Source organism: Trichosurus vulpecula, chromosome 6 (genome assembly GCF_011100635.1).
Source record: "Trichosurus vulpecula isolate mTriVul1 chromosome 6, mTriVul1.pri, whole genome shotgun sequence".
Taxonomy (NCBI): Eukaryota; Metazoa; Chordata; class Mammalia; order Diprotodontia; family Phalangeridae; genus Trichosurus; species Trichosurus vulpecula.
Window position 1 is genome coordinate 205,603,262 of NC_050578.1, and position 23,863 is coordinate 205,627,124.

The 23,863-nt window shown below is 40.6% G+C and overlaps 1 protein-coding gene across 1 annotated transcript in view; it reads right to left on the minus strand.

The window, feature by feature from the left end:
• Window positions 1-23,863, minus strand: part of AFAP1 (actin filament associated protein 1) — a 246,477-nt gene that overhangs the window by 25,846 nt on the left and 196,768 nt on the right. The window contains exons 12-14 of the mRNA XM_036762238.1: window positions 12,150-12,267; window positions 7,202-7,468; window positions 3,524-3,638 (exon numbers count right to left, since the gene is read on the minus strand). Coding sequence (XP_036618133.1) covers window positions 3,524-3,638; window positions 7,202-7,468; window positions 12,150-12,267 — 500 coding nt within the window. The remainder of the gene's footprint in view (window positions 1-3,523; window positions 3,639-7,201; window positions 7,469-12,149; window positions 12,268-23,863) is intronic.

The window sequence follows — 23,863 nt, forward strand, 5'->3', positions numbered from 1 at the left end:
TAGCAGCACAAATAAAAGCAGTTTGGCTGGACCACAAAGTACAGGACATAAAGTAATATCCATGGAAGCTGGAAAGATAGGTAGGGGCCAGGTTGTATGGGGCTTTAAAACCTAAACACAAAAGTTTACATTTTATCCTAGAGGCAATAGGAAGCCACTGGGGCTGAAATGAGTAGGGCAGTCACATGGTTAGATCTGCAATTAAGGAAAATTACTTGGGCAGCAATGTAGAAGACGGGCTGGAGTGGGGTGACAGACTTGAGGGAGGGAAACCATAATAATTAGTTCTGGCCATTCTGATAAAACTCCATGAAAAACTGCAATAAGAAGATTCTCTGCATATTTACTGGGGGAGGGGGGCGGTGTTTTCCTTTTTCTTTAAATTGGGTGAGGGGAAGGCAGGAGAGAAAATAAACGCTGGGTAAATGAAAACTCAGTCAGTGAATAAGCATTTGTTAAGTGCTTACTTCATACCAGACACTCTGTTAATCCTTGGGGATACAAAATAAATTTAAATATTATAAAGAGGGCTTAATGCTAGATGATCTATTATGTGTACAATGCCTGGTCTACACAGAGACTGCTTAGTTGGCTGGAATAAGTACCTAAGGAAGTAAATCTCTCACTTTCTGCAGTAAAGACCATATGGATTTTCAATGAAAATATGAGATTTTTGTCCAAAGTTACATGGGGAGCAAGTAGCAGAGTTCTCTTTGACAAATCAAGTTAAGAAGCATTTACTAAGCACTTACTATATAACAGACTCTGCTAAGGCCTGGGGATACAAATACAGCAGAAATAGATAGTCCCTGCCTTCAAGGTGAGGTCACGATGAGAGGGAGCCTCCAATCTTCCATAGCTCAGTTATCAAAGGCACTGATTTCTCACTCCCTCATCAGTGTTGCCTTTATAATGCAACCTTCTCATCTCGAAATGGGGATGATAATCACTGCACAGGGTTGCCGAGAAGTCCAACTGAGAGTGAAGATGAGAGGGCTTTGTGGTTATCCTCCTCTTCATCATCGTGACCTCTGAAGGAATTTCTGATCTGCACCAAAATAAAGAGGCCCTTCTAGGCTGATCGAGGCAACAAGAACTATCTGTGCTTGAACTTCAGCCTAGGGCATCGACTCAAACATTCTGTGAAACTTCAAGGAAGAGATCATAAGAAGCACGTCATCTAGTGCTTTACTGTGTACAAAACAACCAGCACCACCACCAAACACTTTCCTGGGGTTCTCTCATTTGTTCCTAACCCTGTGAGGTGGGCAGGGGTTATTTATCTTCATTTTTATGAATGAGGAGCAGAGATATTAAATAACTTACTCAAGGTCACATGTATAGTGAGTGGGCAGAGCCAGGCTTTGAACCAAGGTCTTTTGATTCCAAATCCAATGTTCTTTCTAGTGACCACAGATCATTGTAAAGATGACTTCAGGCAAAGTTAAGGACTGACAATCTCCTCCATGGATGAGAATGGATGGGAATCCATGAGGGATAGCCTGACAACCAAAAAACCTAGTTTTTAGTTCTTGTCTTGATATTAACCAGCTCTTTGACCTTGGGTAACTTGCTTCAACTCTGTTTCCCCATCTGTAAATTAACGTGGTTGGTCTAGATGATCCCTATGGCACCTTTCAACATGAATATCTTACATTCTCAGGTCCCACTCAACTTCTGACATTCTATTTTCATCACAAACATTCTATGTTCTAAGAGCCCTTTCACCTTCGGCAGTTTGTGAACAAATAAGATTTATTAAGTGCTTACAATGTGTGCAAAGCAAGTAAACAAGCATCTTTTAAGTACCTACTATGTTGTGTACCAGGCATTATGCTAAGCTTCGTTGTTGTCCAACTCTTTGTAACCCCACTGGGGTTTTCTTGGCAAAGATCCTGGAATGCTATTTCCTTCTCCAGCTTGTTTACAGATGAGGAAACTGAGGCAAGCAGGGTTAAGTGACTTGTTCAAGGTCACACAGCTTGCAAGTGTCTGAGGCCACATCTGAACTCAGGTCTTCCTGACCTGAGGCCCAGTGCTCTATAATCTGGCTGCCTTTGCTAAAGCACTGGGATACGAAAACAACAAAAACAAAACGAAAAAGGTGATCCCCTCCCACAAGGAGATTACAATCTAATGGGGAAACGATTTAGAAACAACTATGTGCCAAGCACTAGAGGTACAAATAGAAAACTGTAGACAACTCTCGTCTTGAGGAGCTCCCATGCAGAAGAAGGAGACAACACCTACGGAAACTTCTGTAAAACACCGAGAGTCAGAGTCAAACAGTGGACTAATTAAGCAAACACACTTAAACGACTGCATGGCTGTTCACCGTCCAGCCTAAGGACATCTTAAGAAAGAGAAAGAATTTGCCTGGCTTCACTTCTTTCTAAAGCAAGATGTTTTCATCGCAGAAGCCAACATAAGGAAGTGTAAATTTCCAGCCCTCCTTTTGGCTCCCCGTGCAATAAACCCACGATGTTGGTAATGCAACGGGCTGAGTTCAGCGAAAACGCAGAAAGCAATTATTTTTCTCTTTTGTCACCATTAGATGTCACCAAAGTTAATAAAAATTCCCCACAGAAGGCATCATAAAATAAAGGGATAAATCATCCGGCCATAAAAGAAATATAAGTATCGAAACCGAGGCACTGTGGGAAAAGAGACAGAGGCAGCGATTTCAGATGATATAGATCTTGTGTAACACGGCTTTTTAAGGAACCCATTAGTCCTTATTATTTCCTTTCTCCTCTTCCCCACAATGAACGATGAACACAAATTAAAGGTGGGCGGTGGGTACAACATAGGTTTCCTAGTTGTATTAGCACACGCCTTCTTTAGTGGAACCAATATTTTGAAAAGGAAATTACAAAACAAGCTATCATCTTAGTAAAAAAAAACAAACAACAGAGGACAAAAATAATTTAGCCCAATCAGATGCCTGACAAACTTACTGGTCATTTGTCTGGTTCCCAGAACTGAGTGGTTCCTCATTCTACTTTGACCCATTAAGGATGTATGCTCCCCAATATTTTGTCTTAGACATTCTTCCCCCACCCCCGCCTCATGTGGACAACCACAACTACTGAAGACCCAGAAAAAGCTGATACCACCAAAGTAATTTTTACTGTCAAGTGGTTCAACGTCGATAACAGATACAGTTTTATCAATGGAAATGACATTAAAGAAGATGTATTACCATCTAACCCTAAGAATTCTGAAAAGCTAGGCTGTGTTTCTTCCTTTTTAGGCATTAAACTAGAGTTGGAAAGAATCCTTGACCAGGAGGTAGGTGACCTACAGTCTAATCCTGGCTCTGCCACTAGCTTGTTTTATGACCTTGGGGAAGTCAGAGTCTCTGGGCCTGTTTTCTCCTCTATAAAATGAAAGAAGTTGGCTAAGGTGACCTTTAAGTGCCTTCCAGAGTGGTGCATCAATCATCCTTAAGTCCTACAGAAGGTCTCCACCAGTCTTACCACCGACTCCCCAACCAGAAAGAGTGGCACCTTGGAGAACTTACTTGATGCTGTCCGTTTGACCGTGGCTGATGAGTCCATTTTCTTTTGTGGACTGTTGACATTTCTCCCTTTCCCTGGGACCCCATTAGATGCTACAGGAGGTTTCTTGCTCTTGAACTATTAGAAACAAATTGGACAAGAAAAGTACAAACCTTTACTTTTTTTTTTAAAACCACAGTACCTCCTCTTTCTCTCTTTCTTCTGTCCTAAGACTAATGACAAAGCCCAGGTGGCTGAAAGCCACTTTGCCTCCTAAATTCCTTATGGGGTTTATCCTCCCTGACAATTCAAGGAATGTCATAGTTTAAATGAGATGAGAATGCCTAGGACCATTACCTTTTAAAAAGTATGAATTAATTAGAAGCTAGGTAGCATAAAGAAAAATACTGTGGGCTTGGAGGGTGGTGACCTCCTCCCAGCCCAGCCACTAATTACCTGGGTGACCCTGGCCAAGTCATTCAACCTATAGAATAAGAATGGTAATACTAATACCATCTGCTGCTGGGGGAAAATGGGCTGTGTAAATCAGAAAACAGTAACATGGGAGAGAGCATGGCAAAGTGGATTGAGAGCCAGCCTCAGAGATGGGCCTCAGATACTCCTTGCCTTAACATTTACTGGCTATTTTTACACCCAGAAGTAAGTCCACTGACCTCTAAGATGCCTTATTTTTCATACTTGTGAAATGAGAATAATAACATCTTACTACCTACATCACAGGGTTCTTAATGGAAAGCATTCTATAAATTTTTAAATGAGATAATATATGTAAAAATGCTTTATAAACCATAAGCATTTAAGGCTTAAAAATAAGGGTAAAGCAGAAAGTAATACATCTGCTTTAATGTCACTGTCATTGATTAAGTCTTAATGAGGTTTTAAGCCTTAATGCCTTAAGACTTTTGGGAAACTCTGTTTACAAGCTTAGCTATTATTATTACTAAATAAATAGGAGCTCTTATGTCCCACAGGGAAATTTTGAGGATCCATGAGAATAGGTGTGTGAAATGTGTGGACACGGTAAAGGATAAAATTTTACAGAAATGAAAGATATGAGGAATAGCACGATGGGCAGTATGTGTGAAATTAAATTTGTTTTGCTAAGCACCAAAGCTGGAGCTATTAGAGTGGCTAAAAAGAAAGCAACTAAACAAAATAAACAACAGTTAAAAAAAATAACTCTGAAAGTTCAGTGGAAATGCCAAATTTGGAATCGGAAGAGAACCTGGTTTGAATGGGCTTTAGTTTCCTCTGCAAAGTGAGTAGGGTAGGTTAGATGATCCCCATGATCCCTTCCAACTATAAATCTATGATTCTATTTTTTTTAAAGAGTGTACACACACCAAACAAATCCAAACAAATTTGCAGACCATCCAGATCCACACTCAGGAGGTCACTGTGGTCCTGAGGGAGGGGCACCGGACTTGGAAGGAGAAGCAGAAGGGACTGGAGCTCGAGTCCCAGCTACCTCATGTGTCCATGAGGAAGCCCCTTTCTATCTCTGAGCCTGTTTCCTCCTCCGTGAAATAGGGATAGTGATGCTTGTACTGCCGATGTCACAGATTTGTCAGGAGGAGAGCATCCTGTGAATTGCAAATCAGCCAAGACAATTCTCCTTTCTCTAGTGCTTTAAAGATCAACAAAGTAGCTTTTTCCACCATAATCCTGCTTTCCTCCCAAATGATCTTGGAATGTGAGGTATTACTATTATTTTGAATAAGTTACATTACATTTTATCTCAACCTAACCATGCAGGGCTGCTATCAAATGCCTGCTTCTCTGGGCAGACTTCTAAGAAAGCCTACTCTCTCAGGGACTAAACATACAGCTTTGCAGATTTTAGAGGTAGGAAGGCATGAAACAAGAATATAAGCTGCCCACTCCCTCTGTACATTTCTGTAATCTTATCTGTTACTAGTCATCAACACCTAAATATTACTGAGATTGAGAGAAAAAGGCAAAACGGTCCTTCTGTTTAAAACCATATGCCCACCAACAAAGATGATTTCACAGGTCTGTGCTGGAAAACATAGAAACGTAGCATAAGAAAGGCAGCAGGGGAAAGAGCTGAGTGAAAAATGATTCTGCAAAATTCAGAAAAGGCATTTGAACTGAAATATTAACTTCTGTCACTTATCTGGGGAAAATAAAAGTTACCTATTCCTATCAAAATTTCTTATAATTGAAATAAGGAAGCAGAAATAAAAGTCTTTAGAGAGCATTCTTCTCTCTTGCATTACAAATATAAATTAAAACCTTTGGGGCAGCTCCATCCCTTGGGAAAAGCATGGCACTTGAGTTCAGAAGTCTTAGTTTCAAGTCTTGGCTTAGCTGCTTCCTTGCTGTGGGACAGCCACTCTGATTCCTTTCAACTGCTACTGCCCTCCCTGATAAACTATTTTATTCTTTCTGTGTGTATATGTATGCTTGTTGTATCCCCAATTAGAATGTAAGCCCCTTAAAAAGAGGGATCCTTTTATTCATTGGAGTTTTGCCTCTAATACCCGGCACATGCTAGCCACTTAATAAATATTTGTTGAGTGATTTGTTTATTTTTCCAGCTGTAAAATGGATATACTTGAAATACAGACTTCTTGCGATGAGAGCACACAAAGCGCTTGAGAAAGGGTCACTCTTACTTGGATATTTTAGGTTGAATGAACAAAGGGCTACATGCAGCCAATTAATGACTCTAGGCAGTAGTAGGTCTTGCTACTGAGCATATATCTAAGTCTGTGGTAAGCTTAATTTTTTTCCCCTAAATACCCTGATATAATTCTAATGTGCAAGCAGTTCATCTGAAACTATCAGGACTGAATGGAGGCTCCAAAGCCAGTGGAGAAAGAAGCAGCAGCTGTGGTGTAGTGGGAAAAAAATATACTGAACTTCAAATACAAAGCTCTAGGCTCAAGATCTCACTGTAACACTAGTTAGTGACTTGGGAACCCTAAATTAATCTTTCCAAGACTGTTTCCTCATGCATAAAATCAGGTTGTGAATATCTGCACTGACTGGTTGTTGTGAGGATCAAAAAAGTAAAGGCATACAAGGTTGTGAATTGTTAGTCAATAAAAGGCCCACATAACAGATCATGTATCATCAAATAATTAGTGAATGTGCAAAGGACATGGGTCATCCTCATTTGGGGAATTCCTGGTGTGGCAACTCTTTCCTCCAGTGCCAAGTGAACAGGCAAGTCCTAGGGAGTGGCTTGAGGAACATGGAGGTTACTTCAGTTGCCCGAGGTCAAGGTCATCCAGCTAGTAATGGTCAGAAGTGGGGTTTACATGAAAGGAACATAGATTTTGAGCTGGACTGGTCCTCAGAGATTATCTAACCCTATCCTCTCATCTTCTAGATGAGCAACCTATGGCCCAGAGCAGTCACATAACTTGGCCAGAGTCCCATAGGTGGCCAGTAGCCAAGTCTTTGTAACTTCAAAGCCAGTGTCCTTTACCGATTCCAAGCCCAGCTCTATTCTATACCCTACTATCACTTAGCTTAATTAACGAGCATAAGCTGGTAGGTAAATAATATTCTAGTTGGGAAGAGATTATGCCTTTCTTCCAAATAGTACCATTTATTCTCATTTAGCAACAGAAATTACAAGACTGTCATAAAAACATAAGAGAAACATGAAATCCAAGCCAAATCCACTTTACAGAAGTCCCGTGCAGTACCTGAGAGTTCAGCCCGACAGATCCCCTCCCCACTGAAGAGGTATTAGTGACAGACTGAGCAGAAGACAGATTGGAGGAGACAGGATGTTTGTAATGGTTAGAAGACAGTTTGTCAGTAGATAATCTAGAAGTCTTTCTTTCAGCAGGTGGGTAGCGGGCAAAGATTTTTGGAGACGGCAAGTTATCATACAGCCCCGCATTATCATAAAGCACTTCTTCTCCCAAGATTCTGCTACGGGAAGGCAGAAAGCTGTCTTCTTGTTCCCACTGTAACACACACATACACACATCTCAGCTGTTAGTAATACAGTCATGATAGAAAGCAAAGCAGAATGAAACCATCAGCAAGTTAAAAAGTCATAACCCTCTCCTCCTCGCCCCTGAAGGTTAATCGGTATGCCCTCCCCTCTCAAGCACATAGGTTTGGTTGCCATAGAGATTCTTCCCAGAACTTTTCCATCTTACCACCCCTGAAGAAAGGAAGGTTTTTTTTTTCCCTATAACCAATGGTTGACTTTCTGCACTAAATAAGAGAATATGTCCACCACAAATTTAACCTTTTACCTCTTTAGAGAAAGAGATTAAGAACTCACCTTTCTCCAGTGCCTATCTTTATGGTTTACAAAACACTTTTCTCACAATAACCCTCTTGGGCTTCACCCTAAGAATCTTAATTCTCACTTTTCAGATATGGATAACCAGGTTCAGAGAGTTTGAGTGATTTATGTACAGTCACACAGCTGGGGAGTGTTGGCATTGGGACCCAAACCTGGAATCATCAGACTGTTAGGACCACTATCTCTTGCCACTGCAAGACAGTAGTTACAGCCATTTGCTCTGTGTGGTTCCCTAGGGTCTAGTGAACAGATAACTTAGGGAAATCTGCCTACGATGCTGTTTCCTACTGCATGTTGTTGTTGAGTCATTTCAGTCGTGTCTGATTCTTCATGACCCTATTTGGGTTTTCTTGGCAGAGATACTGGAGAGAGTTGCTATTTCTTTCGCCAGCTTATTTTACAGATGAAGAAACCAGGACAAACAAGGTTAAGTGACTTGCCCAGGGTCACACAGCTAGTACGTGTCTAAGGCTGGATTTGAACCCAGGAAGATGACTCCTGACTCCAGCCCTGGTGCTCTATCCCTTGCACCACCCAGCTGCCCTCCTGACTGCATACTTAGCTACATCTGATAAAAATCTTTGTAAACAAACTATGTGTGGCAAACTGGAAGAGGCACCAGACATAAAGTCAGGACAAAAAGGTTTAAGCCCCAGCTCCATCATATACTAGCTATGTAACTACAGGCAAATAAGCTAATTTTTCTCAGTCTCCGGCTCCTAGATCTATGAAATGTGTCTAATACTGCCTGTTAGAGATATTTAATTGCATGTGGAAGTGGGGCTTTCCCCCAAGATGCTGATATTTAGAGGGTAAAAAACCCTAAGCCAAGCCCAGCCACCACACCCCAAAACTGCTTCCCTTCCCTAGTCACGGCCTCACTCACTCATGGGAGTTTTTGTCTTCCTCAACAGAACGGATAGCATCACTGAGTCTCCCTTACACAGGGTCTTATGGAAAGTCAAGTCCAAGTTTTCTCCTCAAGGTCACCCCCCCACATAGCTCAACTTAAAAAAAAATTGTCTTTAAAAGCAGTCTTAAGGGTGCAGACTTAACACGCTTCTTGCCCTGGGGTATTTTGCAATACATGCCCTGGCTCAAGAATTCCTACAGATGGTTCTGATACGTGGGCCTTGTCTTTCCCAAGGAGATTGCAGGGAAGGCATTTTGTAAACCATAAGTGTGACATAACTGAGAGCTATTATTACCACTAATAGTGTGTTCAAAGGGAGAGTTCCCAGTCGGCCATCTGACCCCAAACATGATGTTTTAATAACTAGCTGATACATGAATTCTGACTTATTTTGGTAGGGAGGGCTTTTTTTAAACCAGAGACTGAAATAGCTAGACACCATTTCACAAACACAGAAAACCAGAAGACATTAACACCACATCTGGCTAAAGTCTAAATTAAAACCAAAGGCTCTCTCCATAACAGGCAGATTTTTTTTTAAAGTATCTTGACAAATGGCTCTTACATTTAAAAGAAGCAATATTTAGTTTATATTGTGCGAATTTTATCCCATTTTAGATACTTCATATACAGCTCCTTTCTGTCAGACCATAATTAGGTGCCTTTGTCATAAAAATAGCACAGTCTAAAAATTACATCGTAGGAGTGTTTTCATTCCTTTGCATTAACTTCAATGTGTCTATTTCTATGACGTCAGCTATCCAGTTCTAATCTAAAAATAAAGCTATTCACAGATAAATCTAAGGCACGTGAGATTTTCATTAAAAGGGCCTAGCCTGTGTTTACCCAAGATTCTTCAGGTAGTCGATTCATCTACATTTACTCAAGGCCTTTTGCAAAGCATTGGGCATAGAAAAGCAAAGACAAAAACAGTTCTTGCCTTCAATGAGATTATATTTTATCAAGGGAAAGAACATGTATGCGAGAGAGGGAAAGAGAGAGGGAGAAGGGGGGGGGAAGGGAGAGAGAGAGAGAGAGAGAGAGAGAGAGAGAGAGAGAGAGAAAGAGAGAGTAGTAGTAGTAGTAGTGGGGGGGGGGGCTCAGGAAAGGTCTAACGTAGGAGGCAGTGCCTGCACTAAGTCTTGGGAACCTAGGGATCCTTAGAGGCAGAGATGAGGATGGAGTACATCACTGAAATGGAGGACAGACAGTCTGGTTAAAGCAATGGAGATGGGAGGGGGAAAGATGTGAGTAAGGAACAGCAGGAAAACCTTAAAAAGGACCACAGAATCCTAGGATCATAGATTTAAAGCTGGAAGGGATTTTAGGCGTCATCTAGTCCAAATGCCTTACTTTACAGATGAGAAGACTGAGGCCCAGAAAGGTCCAGTTACTTGCATACCAAACCTTTGAGATACAATCTAGCATTGAATCATGAGGTCGAGGTCCCCTGATCTAGACTGAATGAGTCTAATCATTGGCTTGATTGTGCCCGTTAAGCTATGGAAAAACTTGCCAGCCTCATGTCTGTCAAAGAAGAGCCTAGGCATGGAATTATGGAATCTTGGTAATAGGAGGGGACCTGAGCCATCATCTGAACAGACCTCAATACAATTCACGTCTCTCTTGCACAGGATCGATGAGGAGAGATCCATCCAGTCTTAAGAACTTCTAGTGAAGGGGTTTCTCCTTCCTCAGCTAGATCATACTGTTTCTTCCTGACAGATCTCATCATAAGGAATTCTTTCCTATACTGAGTGAAATCACCCTCCCTGTATTTCCCATCCAGTGGTCTTCATTCTGATCTCTTGTGTCGCTGGAAACAACTTGAATGAACACACTTGCAGGTGGTAACTACTTAATATCAGCCATCAGTCATAAAAGAAATTCCAGACAATACTGTCAATCACTGCAAATGTGTAAGGGAAGGGAAGGTATTCACACGCACAAAAAGCAATGGTCAAAAACAGCTCTGAAAGCTATATGGAAAAACAGACTCTGTGTCTAGCTAGGAGAATACGTCTTGTTATCCACATGCATTTACAATAATGGAAAGGTAATTCAGGACACAATGTGCTACAGACAAAAATGCTCTAAGAAAACTTGGGGAAGCAAGATTTCATGGAGCAATGGGAAGTTGACTTGGACCTTGGATAAAAAAAGGGCTTTGGGAATCAGAAGACCTCGGCCAAAATCCTTCTTCTGATCTTATTGTCTCTGTGGCTTTGAGCAAGTCATTTAAACTCCCTGGGGCTTAGCTTCATTGACTGTAATGTAATGGGGCTGGATGACATGGGTCTTTTTGATCCTATGACAAATGTAACAATCAGAGATGGGAGGAGTATTCTACAGCAGAGGTGTCAAACATGTGGCTGGCATCATTCTACAGAGCTGCCTGTACCAGATTAAAATCTAATTGAGAAATAATTAACAAAAACAATGAAAATACAATATAAGATAGATAGATTAATTTGTGGTTTTCTGAGTCAAGATTCCACCAGAAGGGATCCTTATGCATGGTTTAGCACCCACCCTTCCATTTCTATTAGAATATGATACCACTGCACTATAGGATGGGAGAATAGCCTCTGAAAAGATATAGGGGAGGATAAGAAAAGACCAAAAAGTTCAGTTCAACTTGAATATAAAACACAGGAAGAAGACTGCGAAACAAAGCTTGAAAGATTCATTGGACACAGTCTCAGGAAGGTCTTAAATGCCAGACAAAGGAGTTTTTATGGGCAAGAGGGAGTAATCAAAAGTTTTTGAGCAATAGAGTGACATACATTTTAGGAGAACAGAATGGTAGTTAGGAAGAATATTTTGGCATTTGTGTGAAGTATAAATTATAAGGGAGAGACTGGAGGTAGAAAGGAAGTTGTTACAATGGTTTGGGAAAAGAGGTGACACCATTATGTTGTAAACTTTTTGTAAATGTCTATAGAATGGATAAATGAATGAATGAGGGCAAGATGAGTGAGGAAGAAGGCATCATGGAGGAGAAAGGACTTGGAGCTCTTCCTTGGGGCAATGGTTCGATGTGAACAAATACAAGGGAAGGGAAGGGAAACAAAATGAGTAAACAGCTGGTGGGTAGAAATGAGCATGGACATTTGTAGGACAGTAATTATATAATATTTCCAGGCACACTCAGATATTTAATTAATGGGGTTAGCATTAACTGACAAGTCACCCCCTAGCACGTCAAAATCCATACTCGCTCTGATGCTGATTAAGATGAACAACATGCCAAACCATAAGGGATGAGAGATGAGATGGCAGCTTCATCCTGCTTCTACACATAAAAAGCCCAAGCTTATTTGGAAGGAACCCAGGGATGTTAAATTACAGAATTTTTCCGACAGTTCTGCCTCCCAGCAAAGATAAACCATTTACTCTATAAAAATGACACTCTCACCGATCCATTTATGCAAGGGACATCATCATAATGAAGTGCCATCCCACTGGGGTGGGCATATCCATTGGAGGCACTGCCGAGATAGGGATTTGTAGAGATACCACGTCTGTTCATAAAGCTAAAAGAGAGAAAATTGTGTTTAAGATATACAAAACAATCCATTTCCCCACTGAAAAAAAAAAGATCAATCCATCAAGGAGCATTTGTTATAGCATAATTGCTCCCATATATATTTATTACTATACTTTTTTAATAATCCTCTACAATATTTTGAATTCCTTGGGGATAAAGATCATGTCTTAAATATCTTTGTGATTCCCTTAATGCATAGTCCTCTGCATATAGAAGGTACTTAATAAAAGTTTACTGAATGAATAAATGGAATAAAGGAAAGAATAAATATTTGATTATAATAATAGAATTTATAGAAGGCTATAATGATTACAAAGAGCTTTACATACATTATCTTACTGGATCCTCACCTATGAATTAAGTAATAAAGGGATTATATGCCCCATTTTATAGATTAGGAAATTAAGGCTCAGATCAGTTAAATGAGATAGAAAGTGCCTGAGGCACTTTCAGACTCAGGTTTCTCCCGACTGCCAAGTATGGCTCTTTTCCCAGAGCACCTTCCTTCTTCATTTTTATTTAGTACCAAGCTCTTCATTCTCTTTTGGGTTCTATGAAGGAAGCAAATGACCTACAAAACATAGTGCCTGGAACTAAGACTAGCACACACTAGAACTAAGGAGATTCTAATACTATTAGAACCAAGAGGGCCATATGTCCTCCAAATCACTTCTAAGAGAGGAAATACAAATTGAAACAAATCTGAGTTTCTCATCACTCCTAGAAAGTTGGCCAAGGTGACAACAGAGGGAATTGGTCAGTATTGGACAGGTTGTGGAAAGATAGGCACACTAGAGCATTGTTGATGGAGTTGTGAACTGGTTCAAGCATTCTAGAAACATTTGGAATTCTATAAAGAAGAGACTAAAATATCTATATCCTTTGTCTTAAAGACTCCATGCATCTACCCCAAGGAGGTCAATGACAAAAGGGAAGCCTTCATATATGTCAAAATTGTTACAGCAACAGCACTTTTGTAATATTGTAATTTTGTAATATTAAGCACTTACCTTGTACAAAGCACTGTGCTAGGCACAGGGGATAAAAAGAAAGGCAAAAACACAGTTCTTGACCTCCAGGAGTGCACAATTGATGGGGAGGACAACATGAAAACAATTATGTACAATCAGGATGTGGACAGAATCAGTTGAGGACAATCTCAGAGGGAAGACACTAGCAGCAGAGGAGATGGGGTGGGGGTGAGGGGGAGCTGAGAAAAGCCTCCAATAGAAGGTGGGATCTGAGTGGTGACTTGAAGAAAGCAAGAGATAGGAGGGGAAGAGGGACAACGTTCCAGACCAGTGAAAGGGAAGGGAGTAATCATTCATATAGAGCCTACTATGTGCCAGGCACCTGCTTTTACAAATATTATCTCATTTGATCCTCATAATAACCCTGTGCGGTAGGCACTATTATTATCCCCATTTTATGGTTGAGGAAACTGAGGTAAACAGAGGTTAAGTGAGTTCCCAAGGGTCACGCAGCTAGTGAATGTCCAAGGCCACATTTGAACTCAGTTCTTTCTGACACCGTGCTCTATCCACTGTGCCACTTAGCTACCACAGAAAAGGAAGAGGGTTAGGCAATGGAGTGTTCACATTCGAAGGTAGCATAAATGCAGGTGTCATTGGATCATAAAATATGTGGAGAGGAATAGTGTAAAAAGATGAGAAAAATGGGAACGGTTAAGGTTGAAGGGCTTAATATGTCAAACCCAGTATTTAATATTTTACCCTGGAGATAACAAGAAAATCACTGGAGTTAATTGAGTAGGAAGGGGCAATACAGTCAGACCTGGACTTTAGGAATATCTTTGTGGCAGCTGAATGGTGGTTGGATGGATTGGAACAGGGAGGTACTTGAGACTGAAAGATCCAACTAGTAGGCTATTGCAAGGTCCAGGCATGAAGGGATGCGAGCCTGCACAACGCTGGTGACTTCGTGATTGGAGACAACAGGACACACGCAAAAGAGGTTATGAAGGTAGAAAATGGCAAGGTGTGGAAATTATTTGGACAAGGAGTTAAATGTGAGAGAGGAGTTATAAGGTTGCTGTATCAAGATTGTGAGTTTGGGTGGCTGGGAGAATAGCAGTGCCTTCCATAGTAATAAGAAAATTGGGAAGAGGGGATGGTCCTTGGGGAAAGATAAGTTGCTTTCGACTCACTGAGTTTGAAGGACCTATGGGACAACTAGTTTGCTTAGTACAAATAGTTTGCCTCTTTGAAACACAAAGGCAGGGATTTGCTTTAATGAGGAAATAGCTACATAGAATAAGATGCTTTCTAAGATCAGAGTTGTCATAACTCAAAGTCTCATCATGAAACTTCTCCATTCAAAAATCTTCAGTGGACCCCACTGCCTACTAAATAAAATATAAAATCCTGGTGTTGTTGCTTAAGGGATTCTGCAATCTGGCTCTATCCTACCATTCCGGCTTTATCTTTTCCTGCTCTTCCCTACATGAACCTTAAGCTTAGCACAAAACTGAACTGCTCCTCTAGCTGGCTCCTACCTCGGTCCTTTGTTCCAGCTGAACTCCATGCCTCCAGTGGCCCATCTCCCTATCCTGTATCTATCTGTTGGACTCCATGCCTCCAGTGGCCTGTCTCCCTATCCTGTATCTATCTGTTGGACTCCTTGCTTCCAGTGGCCCCTCTCTCTATCCTATATCTATCTATTGAACTCCATGCCCTCCAGTGGCCCATCTCCTTATCCTGTATCTATCTGTTGGATTCCATGCCTCCAGTGGCCCAGCTCCCTATCCTGTATCTATCTGTTGGATTCCATGCTTCCAGTGGCCCATCTCCCTATCCTGTATCTATCTGTTGAACTCCATGCCCCCAGTGCCTATCTCCCTATCCTGTATCCATCTGTTGAACTCCATGCCTCCAGTGGCCCATCTCCCTAGCCTGTCTCTATTTGTTGAACTCCATGCCTCCAGTGGCCCATCTCCCTATCCTATATCTATCTGTTGAACTCCATGCCCTCCAATAGCCTGTCTCCCTGTCCTGTATGCATCTGCTGATATCCACCCTAACTTCGAAGCCTCCATCACAGAAGCTTTCCCTGACTCCTGCCCCAGGTTTTAAGTATTCCTACTTGCTCATCAAACTTAGGTAGGGCCTCTTCTCACAAACCTATGGCCCACTTCTTCATATTGTAACTATTTGTTTTCTTATCCTTTTCCCTATTATATTGTAAGCTCCTTGAGAGGGGTACCTTTATGTCCTATGTCCTTAAATGCTTTTGCTTTTCTGGTACCAAGTACAAAATCTTGAATACAGTAGATGCCTGGACGAACAGGTGACTCTAAAGGATGCTGTGAAAGGAGGTGGAAAGGGTACAAGCATTTATTATGTGCCCACTGTGTGCCAGACACTTTAAGTTCCTTACTAATGTTATCCCATTTCATCTCATTTGGGGAAGAAGATTTCTGCAGCACTGAGTGATAATTTGGACAAACAATCTCTAAGGTGTCTTTCAACTCAGAAATTCTATAATGATACTATATCAAATGAATTTTTCTAGCCACCAGAAATCACTTCATTATTTAAGACCAGAATCATGCACATCTCTTTCTTGTTGTTGTTTTAGATTTTTAAATTACTTAAAGATCACTTCATCGAAACCCCTCATTTTACATGCGGAAGGAACTGACATCCAGGAATAGGAACTAACTTGCCTAAGGTAGCCCGGGTAGGCAGAAGCAAAGTTGGAATTCGAACCCAGTTCTCCTGACTCCAAATTCCACGCTCTTCTCCCTATACAACATCTCTCATGTTCATTATAGATGAAAAAAAAAGGGAGGGCCTCATGGAAAGAGAACTACAGATGGCAAAATTGGAGGAAAATATGCCATTTAACAGCTAATAGCTAAGATCTATATCGCAATTTAAAGTTTGCAAAGTGGTTTAGAAATACTACCTCCCTTTAAGTTCACTCTGGGAGGTAGATGCCATTCCCATTTTGAAGATGAGTAAGCTGAACAAACAGACGTTAAGTGACTTGCCAGGGTCTGAGGCTGAATTTGAATGCAGGTCCTCCTGACTCTAGCCCCTGCTCTATAGCAAATCAATTCAATTCAATAAACATTTATTAAGCTCCTGCTATATACCAGTCACTGTACTAAACAACCACAAAAAATGGAAGATGGGAGTAAGGTGGGGTTAATATTTTTCTATCCTCTCCACTTTCACTCTAGGTCCTCATATTCTGTATTGTGCTGAGTTGTTTAGGGGGGAGAAAAGGATAGAAAAAAAGAAATACAAAGAGATGCAAAGAGGGGGATGAGGTCTTGTATTAGACAAGCCATGAGAGAGGAAGTTCTGCAACAAAGATGGAAATGTAATTCCAACCTTCGAGAAGTGAGCAGAAATAGTATTTAAGGATTAAGATCAGCATTAGATCTGTAGGCTCCCTTTTTCAGCATCATCTGACAAAAGAAATGAATTCAAAGAAAGGTTATGCCTCCCTCTACTGGAAAACAAGTCATCTTACATGCCTCCTCTTTTCCCCATCTTAAGTGTAACTGTCATGGTAGAGCTATTTGGATTTAAATTGCTCATCTTGGTACAAGCTATTTCAAGGCTTCCAATGCGCACTTCTCATTTGGCAAGACTCAATCCCTGAATGAATGAAAGGAAACTCTGTTGAATAAAAGATAGTGTTGCTTAATGAAACACATGATAGACTTGGGGATCAGAGGCTCGTGGTTCAGCTCTGGGCTTTACTACGTACCAGATGTGACCGTGGGCAAGCCAATTCCCTCCTCAGACACTCAGGTGCCATATTGAACAGTCTAACAGACTTGGGGTCCAATCCCATTTCAGACATTTGCTGGCTACGTGACCCTGAGTAAGACCCCTATCTCTATTCAACTTCAGTTTCCTCATCGGCAAAATAGATATAATAATAGCGCCAACCTCAGGAGGTTGTTGTGAGATTGAGATCGCACGTAGAGCACTTTGCAAATCTTAAAGCACTGTACAAATCTGGACTAGGTCCCTTCTAGCTCTGACCCAATGTGATTTTGAAATCAAGAGAAACCAAAAGGAAAAAGATACGAACTTTCTCTTTAGGCACCTTAGCTTATTTGTAAGTGGTGATTAACCCAGAAAAGGGATTTTCACATTTTCTGGGAAATAGTCATGAAATGCTGCATGTGGGACATTATGGAATCACAAACTCTAATGGAGGGATGGGACCAGAGGTCAATTAATCCAACCTTTTTGTTTTACAGATTTATAAAAGTAAATCACACAGAGGGGAAGTGACTGGGGGCATGTCCAAGGGCACTCACAGAGCTTAGATTGGAACTGAAAGGTCCCTTACTGCACTTCCTACTACACTACACTGCCTCTCACAAATTGAGATGATCCAGCCAGGCACTTCAAGCAGAAATAGGCAGCACATCAGCTGGCAGCCCCAAATGTTGGTAAACGATTGCAATATTTGACGATCTAATAGATGAGACAAGAAAATAAAATATTGGCAGAATCCCAACATTCAAATGCCAAATGACAGATGGACTAATGATAAATGTTTCTCTGTCAATACCAACTACTTCTTAACCTTCTTTCTGCATGTGTCTTATTTATTGTTGCATTACAACTTCCCCAACATGATGATGGTGGGGAGGGGAAGTGGGCTGGAGAATCCAGCTGAGTGTGGCGGAGCCAAGAATTGGGGGAGAAGACAGAACAACAGTTCTGTTACGTAGAAAAATCAATGCTTCTCATGAAAAATAAATTCTCTGAAGACATAAGTTTCAGTAGGTTTTCTCATTATTAACATTCTTAAATATATTGCTTTGCCCAGGAGATATATCATTATTTATTATTATTATTCTTCACTGTTTTCTCCCTAAAATTTATTGTTGAAATTTCTCCCATCATCAGTCACATTTAATGGTACACACAGAACTCCATCATACCATTATTTTAATTAGCTCCCAATTAGTATGGAAGAAGGTAATTTTACTTCAGAGCTCTCCTATTCTGAAATTCCTCCCCTAAATCCCTTCTTTTCTTAGGTTTTTACAAGGATCAAGAATCTTTGCTAAAAGAGGAAATACTGAATGTCAGAGCTAGAGGAGACAGAATAGCAAACAGAATGTTATAGGTGGAAGTGACTTAAGAAATATAAAGTCAAGAGTTCTAGTCTTAGAATCAATTAAGAAGACCTGAGTTCAAATTCTGCCTCAGACACTTGCTATGAGACCCTTGGTAAATCTCAGTTTTCCTGATCTGTATAATTAGGATAATAACAGAACCAATCGAAAAGGGTTGTTGTGAGGATCAAATGAGAACATGTATAGAGAGCACTCTGCAAATCTTAAAGTGCTATATAAATGTTAGCTATTATAATTGAGGTTAGTAATATTAGGGTTGTTCATAATAATGACAACAGCAATATGGAACACAGAGCATCATTTTGGGAAGAGTCTTGGAACACAAAATGTTAGAAAGAATCTAAAAGATCTCCCAGTCTCGTGTGAAAAAATGAGAAGACTGAGACTCACAGAGAGGCGCTCTGGGAGATCTAGGGACAAACCCATTTTAGAGTCTAGCTGTCTACTGCTTACTCCATGATGTCATGCATATTTGGGATATTAAAAAGCCAAGAAATGCCAATTCAACTCCATCGCTCACTGCCCTTTGCTATAAGCACTTTAATACTAAAAGATGCCCTTGGTCACAAAGTGATATGTTTTTTTTTTCCTTTTCCTTTAAAAAAAAATTGAAAACTGAGTTTCACATTCCTTTTCCCTGATATGTGGTCCAGCTACATTTGGTTTGGATTAATATTCCATTTGTTTGTAAAGTGAAAGCCAAGTAATATTCTGGGGAGAATGTTTTTTATTCAGTGATTCTCTTGCATGTGGTTATCGCCGTTTGCTGACTGAGGCACAAGATGATTGTGGACCTCGGGAAAGCTTTTTGCAGGCCTTGTGCTTCCAGATAAATGGAGTTAAACAGCTCGAAACTCACTTTCTTATAATTCCACCCAAGTGGTGTAGATCTGGCAAGTCTGGAATGATGGGCTTCACATAATAGCTTCTCGAATTGGAAGAGACCATTTTGTAAACAGTGGCAGTTTTTCCTCTCATCCTAACAGCAACGACTCACTTTCTGCTGATACTCTGTTGTTTCCCAGGCACTTTCCTACGATGTAGGGAGGGTAATATTGATCTTATTTTGCCAAAGAGGAAACTGAGGGTCACAGGAAGTTAAATAATTTGCCCTCAAATCCCATTGCTAGGTCAGGGTTGAGCTGGGACAAGAGACCTAGTGTCTTCTTTCTAAGCTTTTCACCATACCTTTCTACTTCTGTTACTAATCTTAATTTGTAAAGAATCATTGAACAACAGAATTGAAGGAGCATTTGTTTTGTCAATCATTCGTATCCAACTCTCCCTGACCCCATTTGGGGTTTCCTTGGTGAAGATATTGGAATGATTTGCCATTTCCTTCTCCAGCTCATTTTACAGATGAGGAAACTGAGGCAAACAGGATGAAGTGATTTGTCCAGGGTCACACAAGCTAGTAAGTGTCTGAGGCCAGATTCTGAACTCAGGTCCTCCTGACTCTAGGGCCAGCCAACACTCTGTTCACTCACCCCCTGGGCCCCTGAAGGAGTCTTAACAATTATGTACTCCAACCATCTTGTTTTGCACATAACGAAACTGACTTGTTCAAGGTCAATTGAGGTTGGGATTAACGAAAGACTGGGAATCCCATTGGAATTTACTTAATTTTTGCACATCAGTAATAGCAGGAAGGCCACAATACATGTTATTATTCAATAATGGAATAAACAAAATGATAAGCACTTCATAAGGCTCTACTGTCGTTCACACGGAAAAGCAGCAGAAAGAATGTCTCGCTCGTGTTTAGGAAAACCCCGAACTGGTAGTGGGAATTTCCTGGTAAAGTTTTTCCTATGTCTGGGTCACTCAGTCAGCTCTGGTTCCAATTCTGGCTTGGCTATTCGTTCCTCCTCTGGCTTTGGGTAAGCCACCTTCTGTTTCTAGGCTGTAGGAGCCTCATCTGTAAAATGACTGGGTTTAGACCAGAGCAGGTATTCTTAAACTGAGATCTATGAAAAAATTTCAGGTTTATGACTTTGAAGGAGAAAAATATTTTGATAACTATTTCAATATAATTGGTTTCTTTTGTAATCCTTTGTATCTTATTTTATGCATTTAAAACATTATTTTGAGAATGCACATGAGGCTGGACTTGGAATCAGAAGGATTTAAGTTGAAATCCGGCCTTAGACATTTACTAGCAAGTCACTTAACCTCTGGATGCCTCAGTTTCCTCAACTGTAAAATAAGGATAACAATAACATCTACCTCCCAGGGTGGTTATAAGAATAACATGGGACAATAGACGCAAAATGTTTTGCAAATCTTAAAAGGCTGTATATAAATGTTGGCTTTGGGAGCAGCTAGGTGGCATAGTGAATAGAGCATCAGCCCTGGAGTCAGGAGGATCTGAGTTCAAATCTGACCTCGGACACTTGATGTTTATTAGCTGTATGACCTTGGGCAAGTCACTTAACCCCAATTGCCTTGCCTCCCCCCCTTCAGAAAAAAAGTAAAATAATGCTGGCTTTTATTAAAGGTTTCACAGGCTTCTCTGAACTCGTCAGACCACAGGGCAAAAAAAAAAGTTAAGAACTTCTGAAAGAGGTAATTACTAAAGTCCTTTCCAGCCCTGATCTATGTTCTTAGGCTTCTTCTGGATGCAACATTGATTTTCTAAGGTTCCTTCCAATGTTAACATTCCAAGTTCTAAGGCCCCTTCCAGCTCTGACACTTCTAAGTTTCTCTACAGCTCTAACATTCTCTGTTCTACAGTTCTTTTTAGCTCTAGCCTTCAGTGTTCTAAGGTCCTTTTCAGCTCTAACATTCCAGGTTCTAAGGTTCCTTCCAAACCTAACATTCTCTGTTCTAAAGCCTCTTCTAAATGTAACACTCAAGTTTTAAGGTCTCTTCCAGCTCTGATTTTGTATTCCACATGCAAAAGTTCCATGTAGTACTAACATTCCAGGTGTATGTTAGTTTACTTGGTGAAACATGGTAATGATGAGTCCTGGGTTGTGGTTTCAATTCCCCCGTAAGGCCAACTAACTCTGCTTAAAGAAAAACCACTTCCCAACTACAGATTTCACTGGTCAAGTTTTCAGCAAGTTCTTAATTGCTTAATGCTAGCCAAGATAAAGGGGGCTGCTCCAACTCTCCCCAAGCCCCCCTCTACTTTTTTTACAGGTAAAATGGATGGCATGCATATTAACTAGAGTAAGGCAAGTCACAAACGATTTGAATTGATTTTCTTTATATTCCAAAGAGTGCTCTTTCTCAGATACAGACTCGGTGAGTTTACAAGGAGCTATTAATATCATCTATTGTCATTTGCTGATTACATGATTCTACAACTTCACATTTGTTTCCTACATCCATTTGCTTTTCTGCAGCACCACTAACAGACCCTCTTGGGAGGAGATAAATATAAGACAAAAGCCAAAGGAAGGTTTGATGGCCTATGGAATCACAGAATATCAGAACTGGCCCTCAGGAATCATTATGGTTTTCCAGCTAAGGAAAAGGATGCCTGAGAGGGAAAGAAAATTACATAGAATACACTGTGAAAAGCATATAGCAAAACTGAGCCCAGACCAGTGCATCTTAAATTCAACATGTCCTAAACTGAATTTATTATGTTTCTCCTAAAGGCTTTATCTCCTCCTAAATTAGCTATTATTGTTGAGGGCAGTACCATTCTCCATCCTCCATCCTCCACTCCCCACCCCCAACCCCCCATTATCCAGGCAACAACTTTGGTGTCATCTATAACTCTTCATTCTCTTTCACTCACTATATCCAATAGGAGGTCAAGTCCCCTCATCCTCAGGCACTGTCACAACCCTGGTGTAGAACCTCATGTATTGCTGGATGGTCTCCCTGCCTCAAATTTCTCCCCACCCCATTTCTCTCTCTCTCTCCTCTCTCTCTCTCTCCCTTTCTCTCTCTCCCACATACACACACTCACACATACGCATACACAGAGTATCCAATCAACTACTTCTTTATTCTTCAGTCATTTCTGACTCTTCGTGACCCCATTTGGGGTTTTCTTGGCAGAGATACTGGAATGGTTTGCCATTTCCTACTCCAGCTCATTTTACAAATGAGGAACCTGAGGCAAACGGGATTAAGTTACTTGCTCAGGGTCACGTAGCTAGGAAGTGTCTGAGGCTGGATTTGAACTTAGGAAGATGAGTCTTCCTGACTCTAGGCCGGCATTCTATCCACTGTACCATCTAGCTGCCCTCCAACTCTAGTGGCTCCCCATTTTCTCAAGTATCAAATGAAAAAGCCTATTTGGCTTTTAGTGTCTTTCATACCCAGACCCCCTCACACCTTTATGGTCTTCCTGCACCTTGATTCCCTCCATGTACTATATGACCCAGTGGAACTGGCCTCCTTGCTGTTCCTTACACAAGCCACACCATCTCCCAATTCTGCATTTCCACTGGATGGACACCCTTTCCCTGAGATTCTCTAGCTCATCATCTCTGCTCTCCAATTTCCCTGGTTTCCTTCAAGTTTCAGGATTTAAAATAAAATCCTATTTTCTACAGGAAGTCTTTTGATGCCCTTCATTCTAATGCCTTCCTTCTGTTTATTCCAATTTATCCTTTATATGGATTGTTGGTACATAGTTGTTGACATGCTGTTAACCTCATTAGACTGTGAGCTCCCTGAGAGCAGGGTAAATACCTTTTGCCTTTCTTTATTATTCCCAACACTTGGCACCATTTCTGCCAAATGGCAGGCACTTAATAAATACTTACTGTCTTGGCTTGACTATTTTTAGGTATAGTACACTGCAGGGTCTACACAAAATCTCCTCAGAGCATGAGGCTTCCACCTTTCGTGTGATGGAAAACAGCGTGAGATAGAAAAAAAAGCAAAGGACCTAAGAGTCTGAAAACCTACCTCAGCTTAAATCTCAATTGTCCTATGTATTATTTTTATCTTTTAGTCCTAATTTCTACATCTGTAAAATGTGGCTAATCACATCACTTCTCAGGGTTATTGTGAGAATCATATAACATAACATATGCAATGTGCTCCAGAAATGGTGTTTTATTGCTATTTGATTTAAAAGAAGATTCTTAATCCTTTCTGAGCTACAATTTCCTCATCTGTAAAATCAGGATGATCTTACTCAAACTATCTACCTCACAGGGTTATGACAGTGAGGAAAAAAAAGCATTTGGTAACCTGTACAGTGCAAAATAAATATTCCTAATATTATTATTCCTAATATTTAATTCCTAATAATATTATTCCTAATTCCTCTTTCCTTTCTATACGTCTCTTCCTCTGGCTATTCCCCCTTGTCTTCTTTCCATCATTTCCAGACTCAGAAGCATCTTTGTAGCTATTTTTGTCGAAGAAATGTTCCTGGGTGCAAAGATTTTTTTAAAAAAATATTTTTAGCAACTTCACATATAAATTCAGTAAGTGCGTTCAATAAAGGCACTAAAAATTCAGGCTTTATCTCAAC